Source organism: Chiloscyllium plagiosum, chromosome 1 (assembly GCF_004010195.1).
Source record: "Chiloscyllium plagiosum isolate BGI_BamShark_2017 chromosome 1, ASM401019v2, whole genome shotgun sequence".
Taxonomy (NCBI): Eukaryota; Metazoa; Chordata; class Chondrichthyes; order Orectolobiformes; family Hemiscylliidae; genus Chiloscyllium; species Chiloscyllium plagiosum.
The window spans coordinates 77,136,583-77,158,435 of record NC_057710.1 but is presented as its reverse complement, the minus strand read 5'-3'; the positions used below and the strand labels follow the sequence as shown (position 1 = coordinate 77,158,435).

At 40.8% G+C, this 21,853-nt stretch overlaps 1 protein-coding gene across 3 annotated transcripts in view; it reads right to left on the bottom strand.

Moving 5' to 3' along the window:
* LOC122549760 (protein FAM149A-like) overlaps positions 1-21,853 on the bottom strand; it is a 115,209-nt gene that overhangs the window by 33,646 nt on the left and 59,710 nt on the right. For 2 of the 3 annotated variants that reach the window (XM_043689746.1, XM_043689755.1), the window contains exons 2-7: positions 17,136-17,246; positions 15,525-15,660; positions 11,692-11,834; positions 7,797-7,922; positions 7,256-7,435; positions 1,071-1,267 (exon numbers count right to left, since the gene is read on the bottom strand). In XM_043689746.1, coding sequence (XP_043545681.1) covers positions 1,071-1,267; positions 7,256-7,435; positions 7,797-7,922; positions 11,692-11,834; positions 15,525-15,660; positions 17,136-17,246 — 893 coding nt within the window. Of the gene's footprint in view, positions 1-1,070; positions 1,268-7,255; positions 7,436-7,796; positions 7,923-11,691; positions 11,835-15,524; positions 15,661-17,135; positions 17,250-21,853 lie in introns of all 3 variants that reach the window. The other variant, XM_043689735.1, reaches the window with a different exon arrangement.

Sequence of the window (21,853 nt, the reverse complement as noted above, 5' to 3'; positions counted from 1 at the left end):
AAACCAAACCTCAGTCATAGTTGCCACTGGAATCAAGCCCGAGTGACCAGAGCCCAAGTGTCCAGATCCAGGAATAGACTGGATTTTTAAGCAGGTGCATGAGGCGGGGTTGGTATTTGCTTTTTGGTGGGCCAATGGGAGGTGACATAAGCTGGGAAACATTTGGGATAGGGTGCTTCCAATGCACAGAGGGAAGCCAGCAAAGTACGTAACCTATGCCCACCTTCTAGCATTTAACCAGTTTGGTTAAAAAAAACTTATTCATACCCAGATACCCATGCCAACCATTTTATTGCGAATGAACTCAATTTCTTGTTCATTATGTTTTTGTAAGTGGCTGATGGCTTGCCATTTTCTGCACCTTCCCACCTACCATTTTATGGAGAATGGTACAGGATTGGGTGCGATGGCAATGGGCTAGTTATCTATCATAGTCTATGTGCACTTCCTGCTGAAAACACACCTGGTGGTCGACCACAAAATCTGTGGATTGTTGCCAGAAAGGTAATTAGGCTTAGAGCGCAGGGCAAGTTGCAAAATAATTTGGCTTTTTAATGCAGATCCTGAGATGGAGTTGCTATGCTGCATTCCCTGATCCCTCCCTGCCAAGGAAAACCGTCATCAGCAAATGAAGCCTCCCTAACCACAGATCCATGTACTTTGGTCTAGCGTGAAGTGTTCTCGAGTTGAACAGTGATTAATGCTTGTGATACTTGTCTTTATGAATCTTGGCTCTCTAATGTAGCTAAATCTATTTGCAATGCAACACCTTTGTAACTTTTTTTTTAAACAGTATGAATAGAATGAAATGCTATAATTTGTGATTGGCTAATTTGAATAGTCGATTGTATGAAAAGGTGAGTGCAACAGAGAAAAATTCATATTGGAGATATTAGCATTGAACAGGACCACAAAGTGTGCCACTGGAGATCACACATGACTGCAAGTACAGTTCTGAATTGTATTCCTGAAAGCATTTAAGATTTAAATAAATTTGCATGGTGCATTTGCAAAACAAAACAGTAAACTGCTTGAATGAAGTAACAGTTCAAATCATTGATCTCCAGTACCTGAAAGGGTGTTTTCCCATTGTTTCCTGATTAGCTCTTCCAACGTTTCAATCACACCCCGCCAGATGTCATCGAATATCTCTGCTGAGGCAGCATCTTTAATACAGGCATTGGGAGAAATGGGCGGAATGCCCCGTTTATTTCTCCTTCGAACAAGTTGAACATTCTTTTGTTCCAAACTCTCATCATCACTAAAACTGTAATTAAACAAAATAAGTTCCAGGTAACTCCCTCCAAAGGAAGACAGTTAATAATATGTCTGTATCACTGGGCTTTGTGTACAGTCTATGTAGCAAATGAGGTGAAAGTGAGGACTGCAGATGCTGGAGATCAGAGCCAAGATTACAGTGTTGCTGGAAAAACACAGCTGGTTAGGCAGCATCTGAGGAGCAGGAAAATCTACGTTTTGGGCAAAAGCCTGACCTGCTGTGCTTTTCCAGCACCATTCTAATCTTAGCCATGTAGCAAATGAGCCTTTTTAATCTCTGTGAAAAGAATAATTCTTTAAAACATTAAGATTTTATCTGTATGGTTGGAGGAAATGGGAAAGGTTGAAGAAGGAATCATGCTTTGAATTCCAATGCCTTTCCTTCCAACCAGGGATAACTACATTCAATTTAAGAACTAATACCTTTTGTGTTAAGTAACTGGGTAACTTACAAGTGGAAAGCATCCAGGTGGTGCAATGGTAGTGTCCCTAGATCTGAGTCAGAAAACCCAGCTTCAAAGTCCCACCTGCTCCTGAAGTTGTCATGACATCTCTGAATAGGTTGGATAGAAAAGATTAACACAAGTGGATGATCCATCTGGGCCTTCTCTAGTGTTCCCCAGCATCATACAGATATCAGTCTTCAATCAATTTGATTCACTTCATGTGAAATCAAAGCACCGAACACTGCAATATTCAAGCAATAGTACTGTAGACATGTGTTTCAAACTTATCATGCCTCTTAGCCAAGCTTGTCCAATACAATAATAGCATCTACTTAACAATGTGGAAAATTGCCCAGGTATGTCCTGTGTAAAAAAAGGAGAACGATTCCACCATGGACATTTATAGACCCATCCCCTGTCTGCTCTTCATTATCAGTAAAGTGAAAGTGTCATCAACAAGCATCACTTGGGTCTAGATTAGAGTATGCTGGAAAAGCACAGCAGTCAGGCAGCATCCGAGGAGCAGTAAAATCGACGTTTCGAGCAAAAGCCCTTCATCATCACTTGCCTAGCAATAAACTGTTCATTGAGACTCTCTCAGTGAAAGCCACTCAGTTCCTGACCTCATTACAACTTTTACGCAAATATGGATAAAAGAACAGAAATTCAAGAGGTGAGGAAAGAAGAACCATCCTCAACATCAAGGCCACATTTAGTCAAAAGTGCCATCAAGCTCTAACAAACCTGGAGTCAATGGACATGAGGAAGAAAATTCTCACTGGTTGGAGTCATACCTGCCACATAAGAAGATGGCTGTGATTGCTGGAGGTCAGTTATCTCAGCTCTAGACCATCTCTGCAGGAATTCCTGTGTCCTAGGCACAGACATCTTCAACTGCTTCATCAATGAACTTCCTTTAATCATAACATCAGCAGTGGAACGTTCACAACACTTAACAACATTTGTGACTCTGCTGATGCTGAGGCAATTCATATCCAAATGTAGTGAGACCTGGACTGTAACTGGATTTGGGCTGGCAACTGGCAAGCAACATTCACATCACAAAAGTACTCGGTGATGACCAGTAAGGCAGAATCTAACCATCACTCCTCAACATTCAAAACATTACCGTTGCTGAATTCCTTATTAACATCCTGGCGGTTATCAGTGACCAGAAATAGGACTGGGCTTGCAATTTAAATACTGTGGCTACAAGAGCAGATTAGAGGCTTGATATCTTGCAGCAACTCACATCCAGACTCCCCAGAGCCCATCCACCATCTACAAGGCAAAAGTCAGGAGTGTGATGGAATACTCGCCACATGCCCCTGAATGGGTGTAGCCACAACAACACTCAAGAAACTCGATTGACAACACAGTCACAAATATTCACTCCCTCCACCCCGACGCTCAGTAAGTGTGTGTACCATCTACAAGTTGCACTACAGAAATTCAATCCACAAACACTTTTATCCAGAAGCACAAGAGCAGAAGATACATGGTACACTACCACCTGCAAGTTCCCCTCAAAGCCACATGCCATCCTGACTTGAAACTATAATACCATTCCTTCATTGGTGCCAGACTGAAATCTTGAGACCCTCTTCCTAACATCACTGTGATTTACCTGCACCAAAAAGAGTGCACTGATTCAGCTCACCACCATCTCCCCGAGGAGTTAGGGACGGGCAATTAATACTGACCTCGGCAGGAAAGTTCACATTCTCTGAATGAATTTTTTAAAATGCCCAGTTTTAGTTTCATATGGTTCACGATGGCCCCCCTCAAACTAAATGCCTCAATTCAAATTACGTCCTTAAGGAAAGATAGGCTTAATAGGAAAAATAATTCTTCAGAACATTCATATCAGATTCAGAATATTCATTCCATTTCTCTCTCCCACAGATGCTGCCAGACTTGTTCAATTTCTCCAGCACTTTGTTTTTTTTTTCAGATTTCCAGCTTCCTTGGTATTTTGCTTCTATTTGTGAAATGTTGTACTGTGGTCAGACAGATCTGGCAACACTTTTATCCAAATTTCAGAAAGTTAACCTGCAGGCATAACCAACAAATGGCACATTCGAGTGAGAGAAGTAAATAAGTCTCCCAGGAATTGTGCAGGGCTTCAGACAGACTACTGAGTATAATACTGGTCTTCTTTCACAAGGAAAGATATACATGCCCTGAAGGCATTATGACCAAGGTTCACTCAATCTATTCTTGGAATGAGGGAGTTTCCTATGGGAAGACATTATGCAGGCTTTTCAATAATTTTACTGAATTCCAGGAAATAAAGATGAACTAATTTAAGTATATTATTATTTTAAGATGCTTGACATTGTTGATGTTGTGAGGAGATGTACCCTGGCATAAGTCACAAAATTAATACTCAGCCATTTAGTACTGAGATGAAAAATATGTCTTCATTCAGAGGATCTGAATCTTTAGATTTGTCTACCAGAGAGAACAATAGATGGTCAATTTTTGAATATATTAAAGATTATTTGAAAATCTATCGACCTGAAGAATGAAATGATGTGAGGAGTGTCGGGGTAGGGGCAGCTAAGGTGGAAGATCAACAATTATTGAATAGTTAAACAGGCTTGAGCAGCCAAATAGCCTTCTCTAATTCTTACCTTATTACATTTTTAAAATCAGAGACAAGTCTTCTACTATCTTTCCCTGCTGCCTGTGATTTTAATCCAATAATTAATGTCAGTTCTTGCTCAGACCATTGAAGAGTTGGCTATACCTACGGGTAACTTGCTGAAATTTGGATACAAGTGTATCCAGATCCCTTTGAACACAGTACGAACATTTCACAAATAAAAGCAAAATACTATGGAGGCTGGAATCTGAAACAAAAACAGTGTTGTGATTGGAACGAGGTTGGCCATGTGAATCTCATTGAGTATGAGCTCCCTGATTGGCCCACATTAACAGCCCCAGTCAGGGAACCCTGGCTGATAGATACATTAGATTAGTTTCCCTACAGTGTGGAAACAGGCCCTTCGGCCCAACCAGTCCACACCGACCCTCCGAAGAGTAACCCACCCAGACCCATTTCCCTCCGACTAATGCACCTAGCACTATAGGCAATTTAGCATGGCCAATTCACCTGACTTGCACATCCTTGGACTGTGGGAGGAAACCGGAGCACCCGGAGGAAACCCACACAGACATGGGGAGAATGTGCAAACTCCACACAGTCACCAGAGACTGGAATCGAACCTGGGACCCTGGTGCTGTGAAGCAGCAGTGCTAACCACTGAGCCACCGTGCCAACAAACAGGAATCTCAGGGATTCTCCTCATTCAAAGGACTGGCTCTGAGCTGGCTGGTCAGAGTCCATGTACTGTGCACGTATAGACAAAGGGTGACTTGGTGACGGGATATCAGCCTCTGTGGAGTTTTTTCAAACAAAAAGTGCTGGAGAAGTTTAGCAAGGCTGGCATCTGTGGAGAGAGAAATGGAATTAGTGTTTTGAGTCTGTGATAAATGTTCAAAGAACCATTCTTCCTGTAAGCCTACTTTTCCGTAAGAACGTATTTTGGATTGGATATTTACTTTACGAGTAGCCATCATTAAATATATGAAACTAAAACTAGGCATGAACAGGGAAAAAAAAGATAGGAAATGGTGGCACAGTAGTTAGCACTGCTGCCTCACAGCGCCAGAGACCCGGGTTCATTTCCCGCCTCAGGCAACTGACTGTGTGGATTTTACACATTCTCCCCGTGTCTGCGTGGGTTTCCTCCGGGTGCCCCGGTTTCCTCCCACAGTCCAAAAATGTGCAGGTTAGATGAGTTGGTCATGCTAAATTGCCCATAGTGTTAGGTGAAGGGGTAAATGTAGGGGAACAGGTCTGGGTGGGTTGCGCTTCGGCGGGTCAGTGTGGACTTGTTGGGCCGAAGGGCCTGTTTCCACACTGAAAGTAATCTAATCTCAAAAAAAAATTAGAGAATACACAACATTATGAAGTAGCAATAAAATTGCAGCAAAGGGAAATTCCACAAGCTGACGTTATCGAACCAAATTGGAGTAATAAACGACACATGATGCATTCTGTACATGCTCAACGAGTACACTTTGTTTGTTGTTCCATTTGAAGAAAAGAAACGATTATTATATAATTGAATGGTCAGGGACTGCTTGCTTCAAGGAATGATAATGTAGAAAGAACTGAAACAATTAGTTTCTTTTGAAATAGTTTCAAATATTTAATTTTGTTGAACTTAAAGAAAATAACCAAGTGAAAAATTGGTGCACATTTCAGATATCATCAACCTCAAGCCAATAAAGTTACACTGACAGCATTCATTTAATTTGAAACTCAGTAGATATTAAGGAAAGTTAGTTTAAAATTTAAAACTTAGCTCATCTGGAACTTGTACGTTCTGAATTTATCTTTGCTGTGATATTTCTCTCAGATTTAACAGGGACCTCTAAGCAGATGAGAGAGACATGCACCAAAAATCTATGGGGTGTCTCTTCAACTCATCAAATTTGATTCCAATGTGATAATTGAGAACAGTCTGTTATTTTAAGCAGTGGCCAGAATGGGGAGGTTGTTGTGATTTTCCCACCAGATCAAACTAAAAATAAATCCTTTTTTTGCCCTTAGTCAGAAGAGTAGGAGCTGACCTGCCAGCCTGTAAAGAAAGTTTCAGCATTCCGGCCCACCTTATTCATCACGAGATGCTTTTTACATCCCATCCAAATCTTTTACTCAAATGCTTCTGGTCCCTGCCAGTGGTCTCATGCTGATTAACATTACACTGCCTCAAACAGGTTAAATACCACTTCATTTTCAGTCAGCACTGAATGAAGAGTTCTGGGCAAGGCCCAGAAGTCAAAACATCCTCAGGCTCATACAGCTAAGATCATGGATGATACACTGCTTGTTTTGATGCCCACTTTCTGAATTATCGGCTCAAGTTATAATTCGAACTTTTTTCCATGAGTTATAAATTTCTTCACAAGTTTGCGTGCAAAGCTGTATCAAACATCGGTGGGAAATCCACGTACGTCACATCATCGTATTACCCTCATCGACCCTCTTTGTTCCTATTCAGGAACTCTGCCAATTTAGGTAAACACTAATTTCCCTCAAAAAACCAATACTGGCTATCTCTATTAATTCTATCCAGAACTATTGTTTCTGGATGTTTCCCCATTACCAAAGTTAAATTAGCTGATCGCTAATTGAAGGGTTCATCCTTACAACTTTCTTGGATCGAAGGTACTGTGTTTGCAGTTCTCCAGTATCACCTGGCAAGACAATAACCAAGGCTGTAATCATCATCAATAACAGGAGTTGCTGGAAAAGCTCAGCAGGTCTGGCAGCAACAGTGAAATCAGAGTTAACATCAGAACTGAGGAAGGGTGACCAGACCCGAAACGTTAACTTTGCTTTACCTTCACAGATGCTGCCACACCTGCTGAGCTTTTCCAGCAACCTCTGTTATCGATTCTAATTTACAGCATCCGCAAGGCTTTTGGTTTTTAGTAAAATCATAATCTTCACTTACCATTCTTTACTGTCATATGCAAAATACTCTTCAATCTTTCCATCCACATCAAAGATCTCTTCCTCTAGGAATGAGAAAACGGAGGAGTCTGAATCGAGGGAACTCAAAGTGGAGTTTGATTCCAAGCCACTGTGATAAGGAGATTGTACAGGAAGCAGACGTAGGCCTGACAGGCTCAGCCTGAGAGAAGAAATATATCTTTATGGCACATATATCCTAATAAAAGGCATTTATTTAATATGACATTTTTAGGGTTCTAAGCATTGCAGTTAAGGTGCAATGGCCAACAGTAGCATTTCTTACATGTAACTGAAAAAAGAACAAGATATAATAAATGATTGTTTGTTTACAAAATGTTATTTAATATGATTTCCTAAACTTTTAATTATAGAAAATGGAGAACAGTAATTTGATACAGTAATTAATTTAATAAATGTAATTGACCAGGATCATTGTTGTACAAAAATTATACCAGAGATCAGTTGACAGTAGAAAATTCTTTCAGAATGTCCACATGCCCGTTTAATCTGTATGAACTTACTCCTTCATATTGCCAGTGCTATCACAGAAACTAGATAATGTCCGAGTTGTTATGGAGTTGCTTTCTCTGCTCTGGAAATGTTGAAAACCTTCATCTTTCGGCATCAAGAGCTGAGTTCCCAAAATCCTGCATCATGTACAAAAGGCATGACTGAAATCAAAACACCTAGTTAGCTCTATTATTATTCACCAAACAAGTTTTCTGGCTTAATTAGGATCAAACAAATGCACAAAATCAAAATATAGAAACAGGAAGAAAAGCACAACTTACAGTTGCATTGTGCATTTGATGTAGTATAATTTCCCAAGTTGCTTTCCACAGGGACATTACCAAACATTTTGACAGTGAGCCTAAGGAGCTCGACCAAAAGTTTAGGCAGAGAGTTGGGTTTTAAGGAGCATCTCAAGAGTGGAAAGGGGGGTGGGGGTGGGGGAGTGGAGATGTCGCAAAGCTTATAGAGTTCATTTTGAAACACTCACACGAGTGTCTTTTCTGAGTGTTAATGTAGTCTCACTGATATTTTCTAAACCTCTGGTAGTGAACCACTAATGTTAACTGAGGGCTACAGCTAAACATCATACCAAGAAGGACTAAAACAAACGGAAATCCACATTAAAGGATAGTCACCGCATTTCGGATATAAAATTGAGAGCTGTATGGTTGGGTAATGAGGACTGTACATCATTTGATGTGCCTAACACTGCAAAACCTAGCACCATTAAATACACACTTCTATTAAACAGTAAGATAAAAGTTAATCACAATTATTAACAATATAGTATTACAGGATTAATGCTTTTTTTTAATAACATAATACCCACCACCAATTAAAACCCACTGTGCAGGTGCCAAAGTCAGTAAGACCTCAAACAAAACACCACACCCTGGCACCACTGGGTAGGTGTTTGACATTTACAACCAAAGGTCAGTTTGCTAAAACCTGTCACAAAAGATTTCTATGAGTTCAAGTGTCAGGGAGTTGGTGAGTCTTGATAAATCTTATGTGAAAGTTTTATATTGCTGTACTCCAAGGCTCGAACCATTTATCATGACAAAAACAAAACATGCAGTCTTGGATCCTTTAATCAGTTCCATAAATTCTTTTGCAAGATAGGTGTATTTACAGACTTTCTACACCTAGACAATAAGAATCAAATTAACCAGAGGATGATACAATTCGATCTTCTGTATTAGTTTCAGAGCAGAGGCTTCTAAATTGGAAACCCAGTTCTTAAGCCTCTATAGCCAACCCCCATCCACAACATCTGCCCACAGGCCATTAGGCATCTTTCTCTTTCTCCTGTGGAATGCACTCGATGTCACCGCTCAATATCCAGTGTTTTCCATGATTGTATAAAAAGGTTTCCCTTTTACAAGTAAATGGAAACCTTTGGTTTTTGAGATATTTATTACCAGACTGGTATTGTCTCAATATGATTGGACTATTTTAAGATTTCTTTCCATTCCAGAGTGCGAGTCACTCAAAAAGGTGATATCATCCATGAAAGCAAAAGCAAAGCAGTTGATTCTTATGTTATTTACCATCATGGCCCTCGTAAACTAGCTTCCTCAAGAATGCACCATAACCGATCTAATGCAGTATAAAAAAATCCCTTGTTTTATTCCTTGTTCTATCTCAATTGGATTGGTTTTAAACCATCTGGTTTCCATTACGATTGTGTCATCTACACACAAGTCCTCAATAATTTATATGAAATTCTTTGGTGGACCGAATCACTGCAGAGCTTTCTTGAGTTATGTATGACCGACTGAGTCAAACCCCTGCGCGAGATCAATGAAAGTAACTGCAAAGGTAACTGCAAATCGACTTGCAAGGTGATTGGTGAAAGAGATTTGGCACAAGTTCGAGTAGAGTAGAGTTTCAGATGAGACCAAGAATATAGAGGCATAAGGTGGGAGGTTCACAAAGAGAGTCACAACAATATATGGGTCTATAGTGCAGGTTCCCAAAAACTATTTGTCAGAACATAACATTGGCAGAGGAATTGTCATCTTTGGTGATATCCAATTTCATATTCTTCTTGAGTAAACAAATTACTCCAGGTGCTGATAAAAAAAGATTGGATACACATATCAACTGAGGCAGTTTGGATCAATGAAGTGTGACTGGTGATTCGTCAGAAATAAGGACTATTCTCAGCAATTGGTTACTGCATCACCTACAGGAACCCTCAATGTTTGCTCATTTTGTTTATTTCCATTTCCATGATTTCTCCTGTTGCAGCTTCAGACCCAATTCACCCCTGTGTCTTAACTATTCACAAATCCCTTCTTTCTTATATTTCTTTTTGTTCTTTGGTGCAATCATCTTCTTGGTCAAAGAATCGAAGCATGATACAACACAAATGGTGAACATTCAGCCCATCAGCTCTCTGTCAGTTCTTTGAAAGAGTTTAGTTCTATTCACTCTCCATACAACCCAGCATACTTGACCCTTCAATTTCCCTATTGAAAGCTATTATTGAATCTGCTACCACTGCCCTTTCAGGTAATGCAATCCAGAACTTCTACGTGTCATGTCACTTCTAAACATGTTACAGATCATTCTGCAAAACTTTACCCCTTGTTATCCTCTTCTTTCTTAGTGCATTTAAATGATCGTTTTGTTCTGATAAAAAGAGTTATTCCTCTAAAGTTAATTCTGTTCTCTCCAAATATATCGAACGAGCTGCTTGATATTCCCAGCACATTCTGCTTTTATGTTAGATTGCTTTTTTGCCCTGTTAAAATGTAGATTTTAATTCTCAATAGGAGTGAAAATATGAGAAGTTTACATGAAGGGCCCCAAAATAACTGCTCAGAGTCAATAGCTGGGTTGCAGAAAATAGACTACCTGTTGCCTCTTCTAGATTCCATAAATGACAAATGATCAGACTTTAGACTCAAAGCTTCATCGAGCCTACTTCTTTTCTATTTTTTAACCTATTTTTCCATCAAACCTGTTCAGAGAGATTATTACACAGCCCTGGAGCAGATGGGACTTCAGCCTCCCAATCCAGGGACACTATCACTGCACCATAAGAGGGCCGCTTTCTTCCACCTCACCATGTAGTTGTGGAAAGACAAATTGTTATTTGGCACATGGTTGCAATGCAACAATGAATGAAGGACTCCAAGATATATATTCACAGAACAACTGGTTTCCAGCTTTTTATGAATAGTAGAATAACCTAATAAGTACCATCCCACCATAGTTATTTTACCATTCTTGTCATGCCAATGTGGATCAGAACTATCACAAAAGTGTTTAGGCCTCCCTTCCCACCAATGGGCTTGCAGGGAGTGATGAAAAGGGAGACATAAACATTTCTGAGACAGTTCTGATCCACTTTGGCCCCCACAAAGAACAGTAAATTAACTTCCCAGAGGGAGACAGCCGTAAAACTTGCAAATGACATCTTCTGGTCTGACTCGTCTACATATTTCAAAATGGAGCTCTAGTACATCCTATATTTTCACTTCCAAAAGTGATTAGATTCTTACTGGTTTTCCATCTGGACTATGTTCCCACAATGTGACTCATTTCTGAGCAACTTCAACCTGGCAGGAAAGCCAGCGCTGTTCAGGCACTGTTAAAATTTACATTGGGTCCTAATGATAGCCATGATCTCCAACCTGCTTATTTGGAGGGTCCTGTCAGATTCAGATTGGTGTCTTTGTAATTAGGATCAACTCAAAACAGTTTATTAGCTGATCAGGCATGTTAACTACCCAACCACCTGGTTTCTGCTGAATGGCTAAGTTGTACCTTCTGTTAACTTTTTCCCTCCTCTTCCCTGCATAAATGGATATTTTTGATGTATTGTTTCAGTTGACAATGCTGTTGATTGTATTCTAGAGATAAGTGACATATTTATATTTCTGAATTACTGACCTGAGCTGGGGTGAACGTTCCGTCCATTCCCGACACTCTGTTTGAATGCTTTCAGTACGACTGCTCACCTTTCCCTCAAACAGCATCTCATCGATTTCCCAGAACAACTGGTGCACTGTTCGTGTGTTTGCCTTGTCAAATTCCTGAAACCCAAGCACAATGAGTCATTGCTTGCTAGTAATGTCTCTTAAGAAAGTAACTTGTACTATCTTTGATTGAGTTATTAACTGGCGTCAAGTGAATTTACTTGGACTGATTCAATCAAGACAAACCTGAATTTAATTTGTCCTCATCCATGAGAATACAACATCAGGTAGGAAAAGTATAGAAATGATTTGGATGTGAATATAAGATGTATGGTTGGTAAATTTTCAGATGACATCAAAATTGGCGACAGAGTGGACAGCGAAGAAGGTTACCTCAGAGGACAACGGGATCTTGACCAGATAGGAAAATGGGCCAAGGAGTGTCAGATGGAGGTTAATCTAGATAAATGTGAGGTGCTACATTTTGCTAGAATTAATCAGAACAGGACTTCTACACTTAATGATAAAGTTTTGGGGAGTGTTGCTAAGCGAAGGAACCTCTGCAGGTTCATAAGTCCTCAAAAGTGTTGACACAGGTAGACAGGGTAGTGAAGGTGGCATTTGGTACACTTGCCTTTATTGGTCAGGTTGTGGAGGTGTCGATGTTGGACTTGGTTGGACAAAGTTAAAAATCATACACCACCAGGTTATTGTCCAACTCATTTATTTGGAAGTACAAGCTTTTGGAGCACTGCTCCTTCATCAAGTAGCTAATACTAACTGCCTGACAAAGGGATAGCGTTCTGAAAGCTTGTAGTTCCAAATAAACCTGTTGAGCAATAACCCGGTAATGTGTGATTTTTAACTTTATTGGTCAGTACATTGAGTACAGGAGATGGAGGTCATGTTGTAGCTGTACAGGACATGGGTTAGACCACTTTTGGAATACTGTATTTAATTCAGTCTACTTGCTATAGAAATGATGTTATTAAATGTGAAAGGGGTACAGAAAAGATTTACCAAGATGTTGCCAGGGTTGGAGGGTTCGAGTCTTCAGGAGAGGCTGAACAAGCTTGGGCTATTTTCTCTGGAGCATCAGAGACTGAGGAGTGAAATTATAGAAGTTTATCAAATCAAGAGGGACATGGATAGGGTGAATAGTCAATGTCATTTCCCTAGGGTGGTGTAGTCCAAAACTAGAAAGCAAAAGGTTTAGGGCAAGAGGGTCACGATTTAAAACAGACCCAAGAGGCAACTTTTTCACGCAGAGGGTGGTGCATGTATGGAATGAACTGCCAGAGGAGGTGGAGGAGGCTAGTACAATTACAACATTTAAAAGGCATCTGATGGGTATATGAATAGGAAGGATTTGGAGGGATATGAACCAAATGCTATCAAATAGGACTAGATTTATTTAGGATTTCTCGTCAGCATGGACAAATTGGACCAAAGGGTCTATTTCCGTGCTATACATCTCTACGACTCTATGACCAACATTTACACAAGTTTACATGACAAGACTGACATTTGCAAGATGCAAAATCCAAATCAGTGTAAACTTTGCTACATTTTGATAGATTTGGATGTTTTTGTACTACTATGGGGTAGAAGTCCATGTCCTTGGACTATAGGCAAATGTGAAAAAACTAGGATTCCAACACAACTTAGATATATTAGCTCCAGAAAGTAACATTGTTACAGTGGAATCATAGAGATGTTCAGCACAGAAACAGACCCTTCAGTCCAACTTGTCCATGCCATCCAGATATCCTAACCTAATCTAGTGCCATTTGCCAGCACTTGGCCCGTATTCCTCTAAATCCTTTCTTTCTATTCATATACCCATCCAGATGCCTCTTAACTGTTATAATTGTACTAACCTCCACAACTTCCTGTGGTGGCTCATTCCATACATGCACCACCCTCTGCATGGAAAATGTTGTCCCTTAGGTCCCTTTTATATCTTTCCCCTCTCACCCTAAACCTGTGCCCTCTAGTTTCATAGATTAGATTACTTACAGTGTGGAAACAGGCCCTTCGGCCCAACAAGTCCACTCCGACCTGCCGAAGCACAACCCACCCGGACCCATTCACCTAACACTATGGGCAATTTAGCATGGCCAATTCAGCTAACCTACACATTTTTGGATTGTGGGAGGAAACCGGAGCACCCGGAGGAAACCCATGCAGACACGGAGAGAATGTGCAAACTCCACACAGAGAGTAACCTGAGGCAGGAATTGAACCCGGGTCTCTGGCGCTGTGAGGCAGCAGTGCTAACCACTGGAATCTGGAATCTCCCACCCCAGGGAAAATACCTTTCCATTTATCCTATCCATGTACCTATCAATGATTTTATAAGCATCTATAAGGTCACCCCTCAGCTCCAGGGAAAACAGCCCCAGCCTATTCAGCCTCTCCCTACAGCTCAAACCCTCTAACCCTGGCAACATCCTTGTAAACCTTTTCTGCACCCCCTTCACATTTCACATCATCCTTCCTGTAGCAGAGAGACCAGAATTGAACGCAGTATTCCAAAAGTGCCAATAATTAAATAATCTGAGACACAGTCCATGGTAGGTGGATGAGTGTGTTGCTGGGTAGACAAGCATTCATTGTCCATCTCTGGTTGCCCAGACAGCAGTTAAGAATCAACATTGCTATGGGTGTGGAGTCACATGTGGACCAGGCCAGCTAGTTTCCTTCGCTAAAGGGCATTAGTGAACCAGATGCATTTTTCCAACATGAGGAATAGATTCATGGTCACTATTAGACTCTTAATTCCAGACTTTTTTTTAAAAATTGTATTCACCATTTGCCAAGGCAGGATTCAAACCCAGGTCCCAAGACTGTTACCGAAGTCTCTGGATTCACAGTCCAGCAATAACACCACTTGGCCGTTGCTTGCCCAGGTAACATCTAAATGAGGCTCACACACTGAGCTAATTCTTTGTCATTGACATAAAGTTTTTCTTTCTAATTCTATTTATATTGCATAAGGTAACAGGATGTTACACAACTGACACTGAAATTCCCGTAACAGATTGTGGCAAATGACAAGGTATTTTTACCCTGCCAGTTAAATCTCTGTTATAGGGTAGATAGAGTTAACTAAAATGCTCAAATCATTCAAGATGAAATTGGAAAATACTCCACTTCTGCATGCAAGCAAATGTTAGATTATCAGTTTCTACTCGATATCGGTCCCTATGGTGTAGGCTTTGCCACTAGCAGGGTATTTGGCTTTTGCTTATGTTACCTTACCGGAAGAACTAGATATGCACAATGAGGCATTAAAAGATTCAGCAGACATTTATTACAGTTTCAGAAATACAAGTATATTACAGGTACAGGCCCTACACTGCCTGGGCTAATATTAAACTATTCGGTTACAAAGATTCGCACATTTTCATCAGCATAGTACACTTCATATAGGCCCAGTAAGATAGAGTCTGAGACCTTCATACCGTCAGCTCACATGGCATCATATGGTGATGTATCATGAATATGTCTCTCCAAGTCATACTATATACTAATTGTGAGTCATAACGCAACATTTCCAGTACTGTGCATGGTAGCAAATATCCTTTACACCCTGTCAGACACTCACACCATCCTTATTTACCTGTCTATAACTCCCAGCATGCCTGTCATCTTCTTTTTAATTCCAAGCATCTTTGTAACCTAATGTTTAACTCCCAGTATTCTTGTCACCTCTCTCTAACCGCTTATGCACTGCGGAAAATTCCCAGTATCTTTTCTTCCTATCCAATATTCTGACAATTCCAGTCAACCTGCAATACTTACATCATCTCTCCAGGAGTAAACTGAACTCCGCTCTGTGGACAGGCCTGTTGTATAACTCTGGATTGCAGACCAAGAATGATGAAGGTCTGCTGGTGAGGTCTGCCCACTTACTGATTCAGATACGATGGACACATTACTGAAAGGAAACGAAATGTTACTTTGCATCATATGATAGGAATTCACTCAACCATTGTAATATTAGAATTTTAAAGTATAACACCTGCATTCCCTAGGAGAAAGTGAGGACTGCAGATGCTGGAGGTCAAAGTCAAGAGTGTGGTGCTGGAAAAGCACAGCAGGTCAGGCAGCATCTGAGGAGCAGGAGAACCGACTCTTCCTGATGAAGGGCTTATGCCCTGAAACGTCAATTCTCCTCCTCCTCGTTTGCTGCCTGACCTGCAGTGCTTTTCCAGCACCACACTCATGACACCTGCATTGCCTGTATTTTCTCAAATATCTTTCAATTATATAGTGATTTTTCCCAACTTCTGGTGTCCCACAGCAAGTGAAGTTCTTGTGAAGTATAGCTACAGTTGTAGCATAGATCTTGTACTCAGCAAGGCCCCACAAGCAGCAATGAAATTAGCACGGCATCTTCTTTTGGTGTTAGCATCAAGATACTTTCCCTGCTCTTCTTCAAATAGTGCTACATGCTCTTTTCTGACAAGATGGTGCTGCAGTTCAAAGTCTCACCTGAAAAGTAACAGTGAGACGTTGACAGTGGATCACTCAATCCTCAGGCATTTTAGCATAGATTCTGTGAAGTTTCTGTATCGAGATTTAAGTACATGACCTTAATAACTAGAGTGCTCCCACTGAGCCAATATGTATTTTCAGGCATTCATTTGTGTCTTGGAAGATTCTATTTAACTGAGTGGTCAAATCAGCATTTCACTTCTAAATGATACCAAACTCCTGGACAGAAATAGGTACTTTTCTGGCCAGTATCAGGTCTCCCACATGATGACATTTCCCCACTTCCCCAAGCACCGAGACTGGAGATTTTGCCCCCATGAATTGGGACTTGCAGTCCCACCAGAAACAGTGGCTTTTGGGAATGATCCTTCACAAGGGATCAAAGCTGGAGCCTAGAGAATGGCACAGGATGGGGACTGTCGAGAATGGGTTGTTTGTGACGGGCAGATGCGGATGTGAAGACAAGGGCAGACTGTGGGTTTTTAAACTGGACAGTATTCGGAGAGCCATGGGTGCTGCATGCAAGTCTCAAATGAAATACTGAAATACTGGTCGTGTCTGGTATATTTGCTTTTTAATGGCTCATAACTACTCTATGGCATCCCACCACCAGTGAGCAGAATGCCCCAGATCAGACCCTTCCCACCTCCACCAGATTGGAGAGAGACATCCTGATATGGAAATCAGAAGCAGTTACTCCACCCAAATGCCCCTCCTCCTCCCTCCTGGCCATCGGCTTTGACTTATTACTTAAAAATTACTGTGTTTTTTTTTATGCGTCTACTCAGTGCAAATACACCAACAAATACACCTGGTCACAGCTCATAATGAAACTAATTCTCATTGACATTCATTATTCATAGCATTACAGTTTCTCCCTAATCATTATTTCAACAACGCATGGAAACATCTTACCTGTTGTAACTCTGAATTGCTCCTTGAACATGTTCAGTGAAATTAGTTGGAAGCGAATCACTGGTTTTCTCAGGAAAGTGATGACAGTCAACTCCTTTTGATATTCCCTTTCTGCTGAAAATTAAAGAGCAAGTAATGAAAGTAACATCATCTACCTCTTGACATTTTTAAAAAAATTCTCTCCTGGGGTGTGGGCAACCCTGGTGAGGCCACCATTTATTGCCCATACCTAATTGCCAAGAAGGTGGTGCTGGTCAGATGCCCCTTGAACCGCTGCAGTCACTTGGGGGTCAGGAGGTGTAGGGACCACCCACAGTGCTGTCAGGAAGGGAGTTTCAGTATGTTGACCCAGTGACACTGAAGCTACTTGATAACTGCAGAAAATAAATCCGTCCTGCTACTGTGTGGCTGTTTCAGCAGAGTGCTGTTGAAAGGTTGTTGGGACAGTTTCAGATGTACCAGGACCTGTACTTAACTGCATTATAGAGACTGGGGGGGTGGGGGAGAAGAGAGGGAAAGAGAGAGAGAGAGCTATTGTTGGGGAAATGGAGCAAAGAATTAAATCAATGAGCCCCTGCCAATGCCATTAAAGAGGAGGACAGACTTCCTAAACTGTAAGGTCTCACTTCTCAACACTGTCAAAAACAGGCATATCTTTGCCACAAGTATATCAACAGTATCTAGCTGACAGTAGCAGAGATGGAGTTTATCTAGAGGCCCTTTTGAGGATGAATTTTAAACTAGCTCTCAGAGCGGACTGGTGAGAGAGCTAAACCAGGCACATCCCCAATCCCTGGCCAGCCAGCCCTCAGCAAGGTCTCCTGGCAGAATGAGGCATCCCCCGCAGATGCACCACAAAGAATGCTGGCCTGTAGACACGGTCAGAACATTACACAGGTCTCTGGAGAACTATAATTAAAGAACTGCAGATTTTTCTAAAATGAAAACAGGAGTTGCTGGTGAAACTCAGTAGATCTGGCAGCACCTGTGGGAAGAAAGCAGAATTAACTTTTTCAGTTGATGACTCTTCATCAGAGCGGTTAGCAGATAGGAAAAAGTGGGATTTATGCTGAAGACAAAGTTAGGGGAATAGTGGGGTGAGATGGAGGGATGGGGACAGGTGAGCAGGTAGGTGGAAATGGAGGGAGGGGGAGAGAGAAAGAGAGAGAGAAAGATATGAAAGGGGTACGTAACAAGCAGATTATGGATAGCAGGCCTGGGCAGAAACAAAGCTGAATAAGTGGTAATAAGAGCTCGGAATAGGAGAATGGATGAGCTGTACTAAAAATAACCCATATCATAACAAGACCGGGTATGGGTGGGTAAAAAACATGGAAGGATGGAATTAGACTTTAAACTTATTGAACTTGATGTTGAGTCCTGGAGGCTGCGAGGTCCCCATGTGGAAATGACATGTTGTTCTTCCAGGCTTACTGGAGCACTGCAGCAGGCCAAAGACAGAAATGTTGCTGTAGGAGCCAGTGGTAGGCAACAGGAAGCTCTGGGCCATTTTTGTGGCCAGAATGTAGGTGTTCTTCAAAGCAGTTACCCACTATGTGGTTTATCTCCCCAATATAGAAGAGACCACACTGTGGGCAGCGAATGCAGTAGACTACACTAACTGAAGTGCAGATAAATCACTGCTTCACTTGGAAAGTGTGTCTGAGACCTTGGATAGTGAGGGGGAAGAAAGTAAATGGGCAGGTATTACACCTTCAGCCAGTGCATGGGTGTGTGGGGAGATGTTGGGAATGGAGGAGGAGTGGACCAAGATGTCCTAGAGGGACTAGCCCCTCAGAAGGCTGACAGGGAAGGGGAGGGGAATGTTTGATCCTGACATCCTACCGATTGATTCAGGGCCCTATCGACCACAGTAGCTGGGAATCCCCAGTTGTGAAATTGGGAGATTTGTTTTTAAAAAAGGCTCCTCTACAGAATGTGGCATCATTGGAAGTCTGTGGATTACTAGGCCACAATGTCATCGTCTCCCCTTGAGGGAAGAGATGAACGATTGGCCCTCAGCCCCAGCCCCAACCATCAATTTCACATTTTATATCATCTATTCTAGTACATTTCATCATTCGGTATGCTGTGTTTTGTTGAAACTGTTACTAAATTTCTCCTGATATATTTTGCATTCATTATTCTATCCAGGATAGTTTAGGTTCTCAGTGGAATATCTCCCTAGATGTATCCTGTAAAAACTTAAATCTAACTGAACCCACAAGAATCATAGCACGATTCCTCCTCACTGGCTGGCCGCTCTTATCCAGTGGGTCCAAAATCATAGGCACCTCAGGCCTTTCTATTGCAATACCACGGATGCATCCGTCACTCAACTGCAACCGAATCACCATCTCTAAATTTTTAAAGCTGGCGATCTACCATAACGTTGAGCTGTGACAAATAAAAACATATTGAATACTTTAATCAACCTGTTCAGAGATGTTACAAAACACCTCCGGGACTTGAACCCAGGTATTCTGGCTCAGAGGTGAGACAATAAAGCTTCACCACTAGAGTCCTAGAAAAGCACATAGTACTTCATAAAGAAATGGTCACAGCTGGTTTATTCTTATTAGGTGACAACATGACTTGATATTTCAAGTGGGTTATTTCTAATTACAATGAAAGCACATTATCATTAGTACCAGTCTGATCCAGTCAGCTGGTGAGGGATTGACTCAACACAAATACACAGAGTTGTCTATTGGACTACACTATGTTGAAAGATCGTACAGTATTTTGTTGACCGATAAACACCAATGTTTTTTTGCCTTTTCCAGGAACATTGTCAGAAATGCCTAACAGATAACCAATTATGAAGATCGCTAAAATGTTTTAATATGTTAGGAGTTTTTAATTAGGCTTGATGTATACTGAGAAAATAATAACACAGGCTAACTTGCAATCAGTCGAAGGCAAACAGGAGAGAAAAAGGCATATTCCTAATGTATTCTTTTAACTGATGTCACCTGAGGTCTCTACCAAGGAAGTGAAAAAAACAATCCTCTGTTCAAGATGAGCCATGTAGATAAGAACAGACATATCTCCTTACATGTTTTTCATATTTTTCAACAATGCAGCATATTTTTCGATGGTTCCTACAATCTCTGCTTTTTCAAGTTCAAATTGATTGTGCATACCAATGTTTGTTGAAAACAACTGAGTGGCAATTGATAGGTTTTCTTCAATACAGTCACACATTAACTTAGTTGGTAAAGGGCTAAAATTTACTTTCAATTCTGTACGTGGGTTAAAGGAGGCACAACATCCTAAGCCTGAATCCAAAGCTGAACAAATTTGACATTCAATGGAAAATTGCTAGAACAAAACTATCCTGTAATACAATGACACCACATACAGAAAAATCAGGAAATTAATATAGACTTCGTTATCTATAGAATGCTTATTAATGCTTGTGTAAGTTAATTTTATAGAAATATAGAGTATTTTTCACCTCCTAACAGAACGGATATTTATAGAAACAGCACAATTTTCCTTTCTGTTAAAATCAGCAGAATCCAGTTGATAATGCCACTGACAATCCACTTAATTGGCAAGTGAAAACCTACTCCACAGCTTCATTTCAGTTTACTGCAACCATGTCTAGAATGGCAAGTCATCAAAATTCCACATTTCCCAATGTTCCTGGTGGTTCTGTTGTTATTAAACCCCTCGAATTTAACAAAATAATCACAAGTAGGTTTGCATTCAGAGCAGAAACATTAACTCAGAGCCACTACTTCAGGGTGCAGGACATTGCATCTCCAACACACTGCCCCACCTCAACCATCATCCAATTGTCTTTTGAAACAATATTAGCAAGAAAAATAGTTTACATCATGTATTTTGAGAAATAAAATATGTTTGACTCTCAAAACACACAAGTATTCTCCAGTAAATGTGCCCATCACAAATCTATGTGGTGTTTCTGGGATGTGAAAAGGTGCTATAAAAATTCATATTTTTGTTTTAAGTAGCAACTGAACAATAACACCTTGCATTTAAATCACCTCTTTAAATATCATAAATTATGCCATGGCTCTGACAATCATGGTTTTGATTAAAATTATGTTACTGATTAACATAACTTCAGGAGTTATTTTACATGTTTTAAAGGTGTGTTTCCCTGGTTACATATTTGTAATGTGAAGACAATGTTACTTCAGGTCAGAAACTCATTTCACACCATGCCTTCCAAAACTAGGCTGTGCTTTGCCGTATTGAATAAAACACTTCAGTGTTAACTATGGGCTTTGTTTGTACAATCCATCAGTTTGTGCTTAGTGATGTGGCACTTGTTTAATCTTTAACCCAGCTATTGCCGGAAACTAAAATGAATTTAATATCACAATAGAATATTGGGGAATGATTATATTATACATAAATGAAAACTGAAACTGAAAATAATTATTTTGATATTTTTGGGTATAATATCATCTTATCTTATATTCAAGAGAGGTAGTGGCATAGACTAGTAATCCAAAGCTGAAAATGTGTTGCTGGAAAAGCGCAGCAGGTCAGGCAGCATCCAGGGAACAGGAGAATCGACGTTTCGGGCATAAGCCCTTCTTCAGGAATGAGGAAAGTTTGTCCAGCAAGCTAAGATAAAAGGTAGGGAGGAGGGACTTGGGGGAGGGGCGTCGGAAATGTGATAGGTGGAAAGAGGTCAAGGTGAGGGTGATAGGTCAGACTGGGGTGGGGGCGGAGAGGTC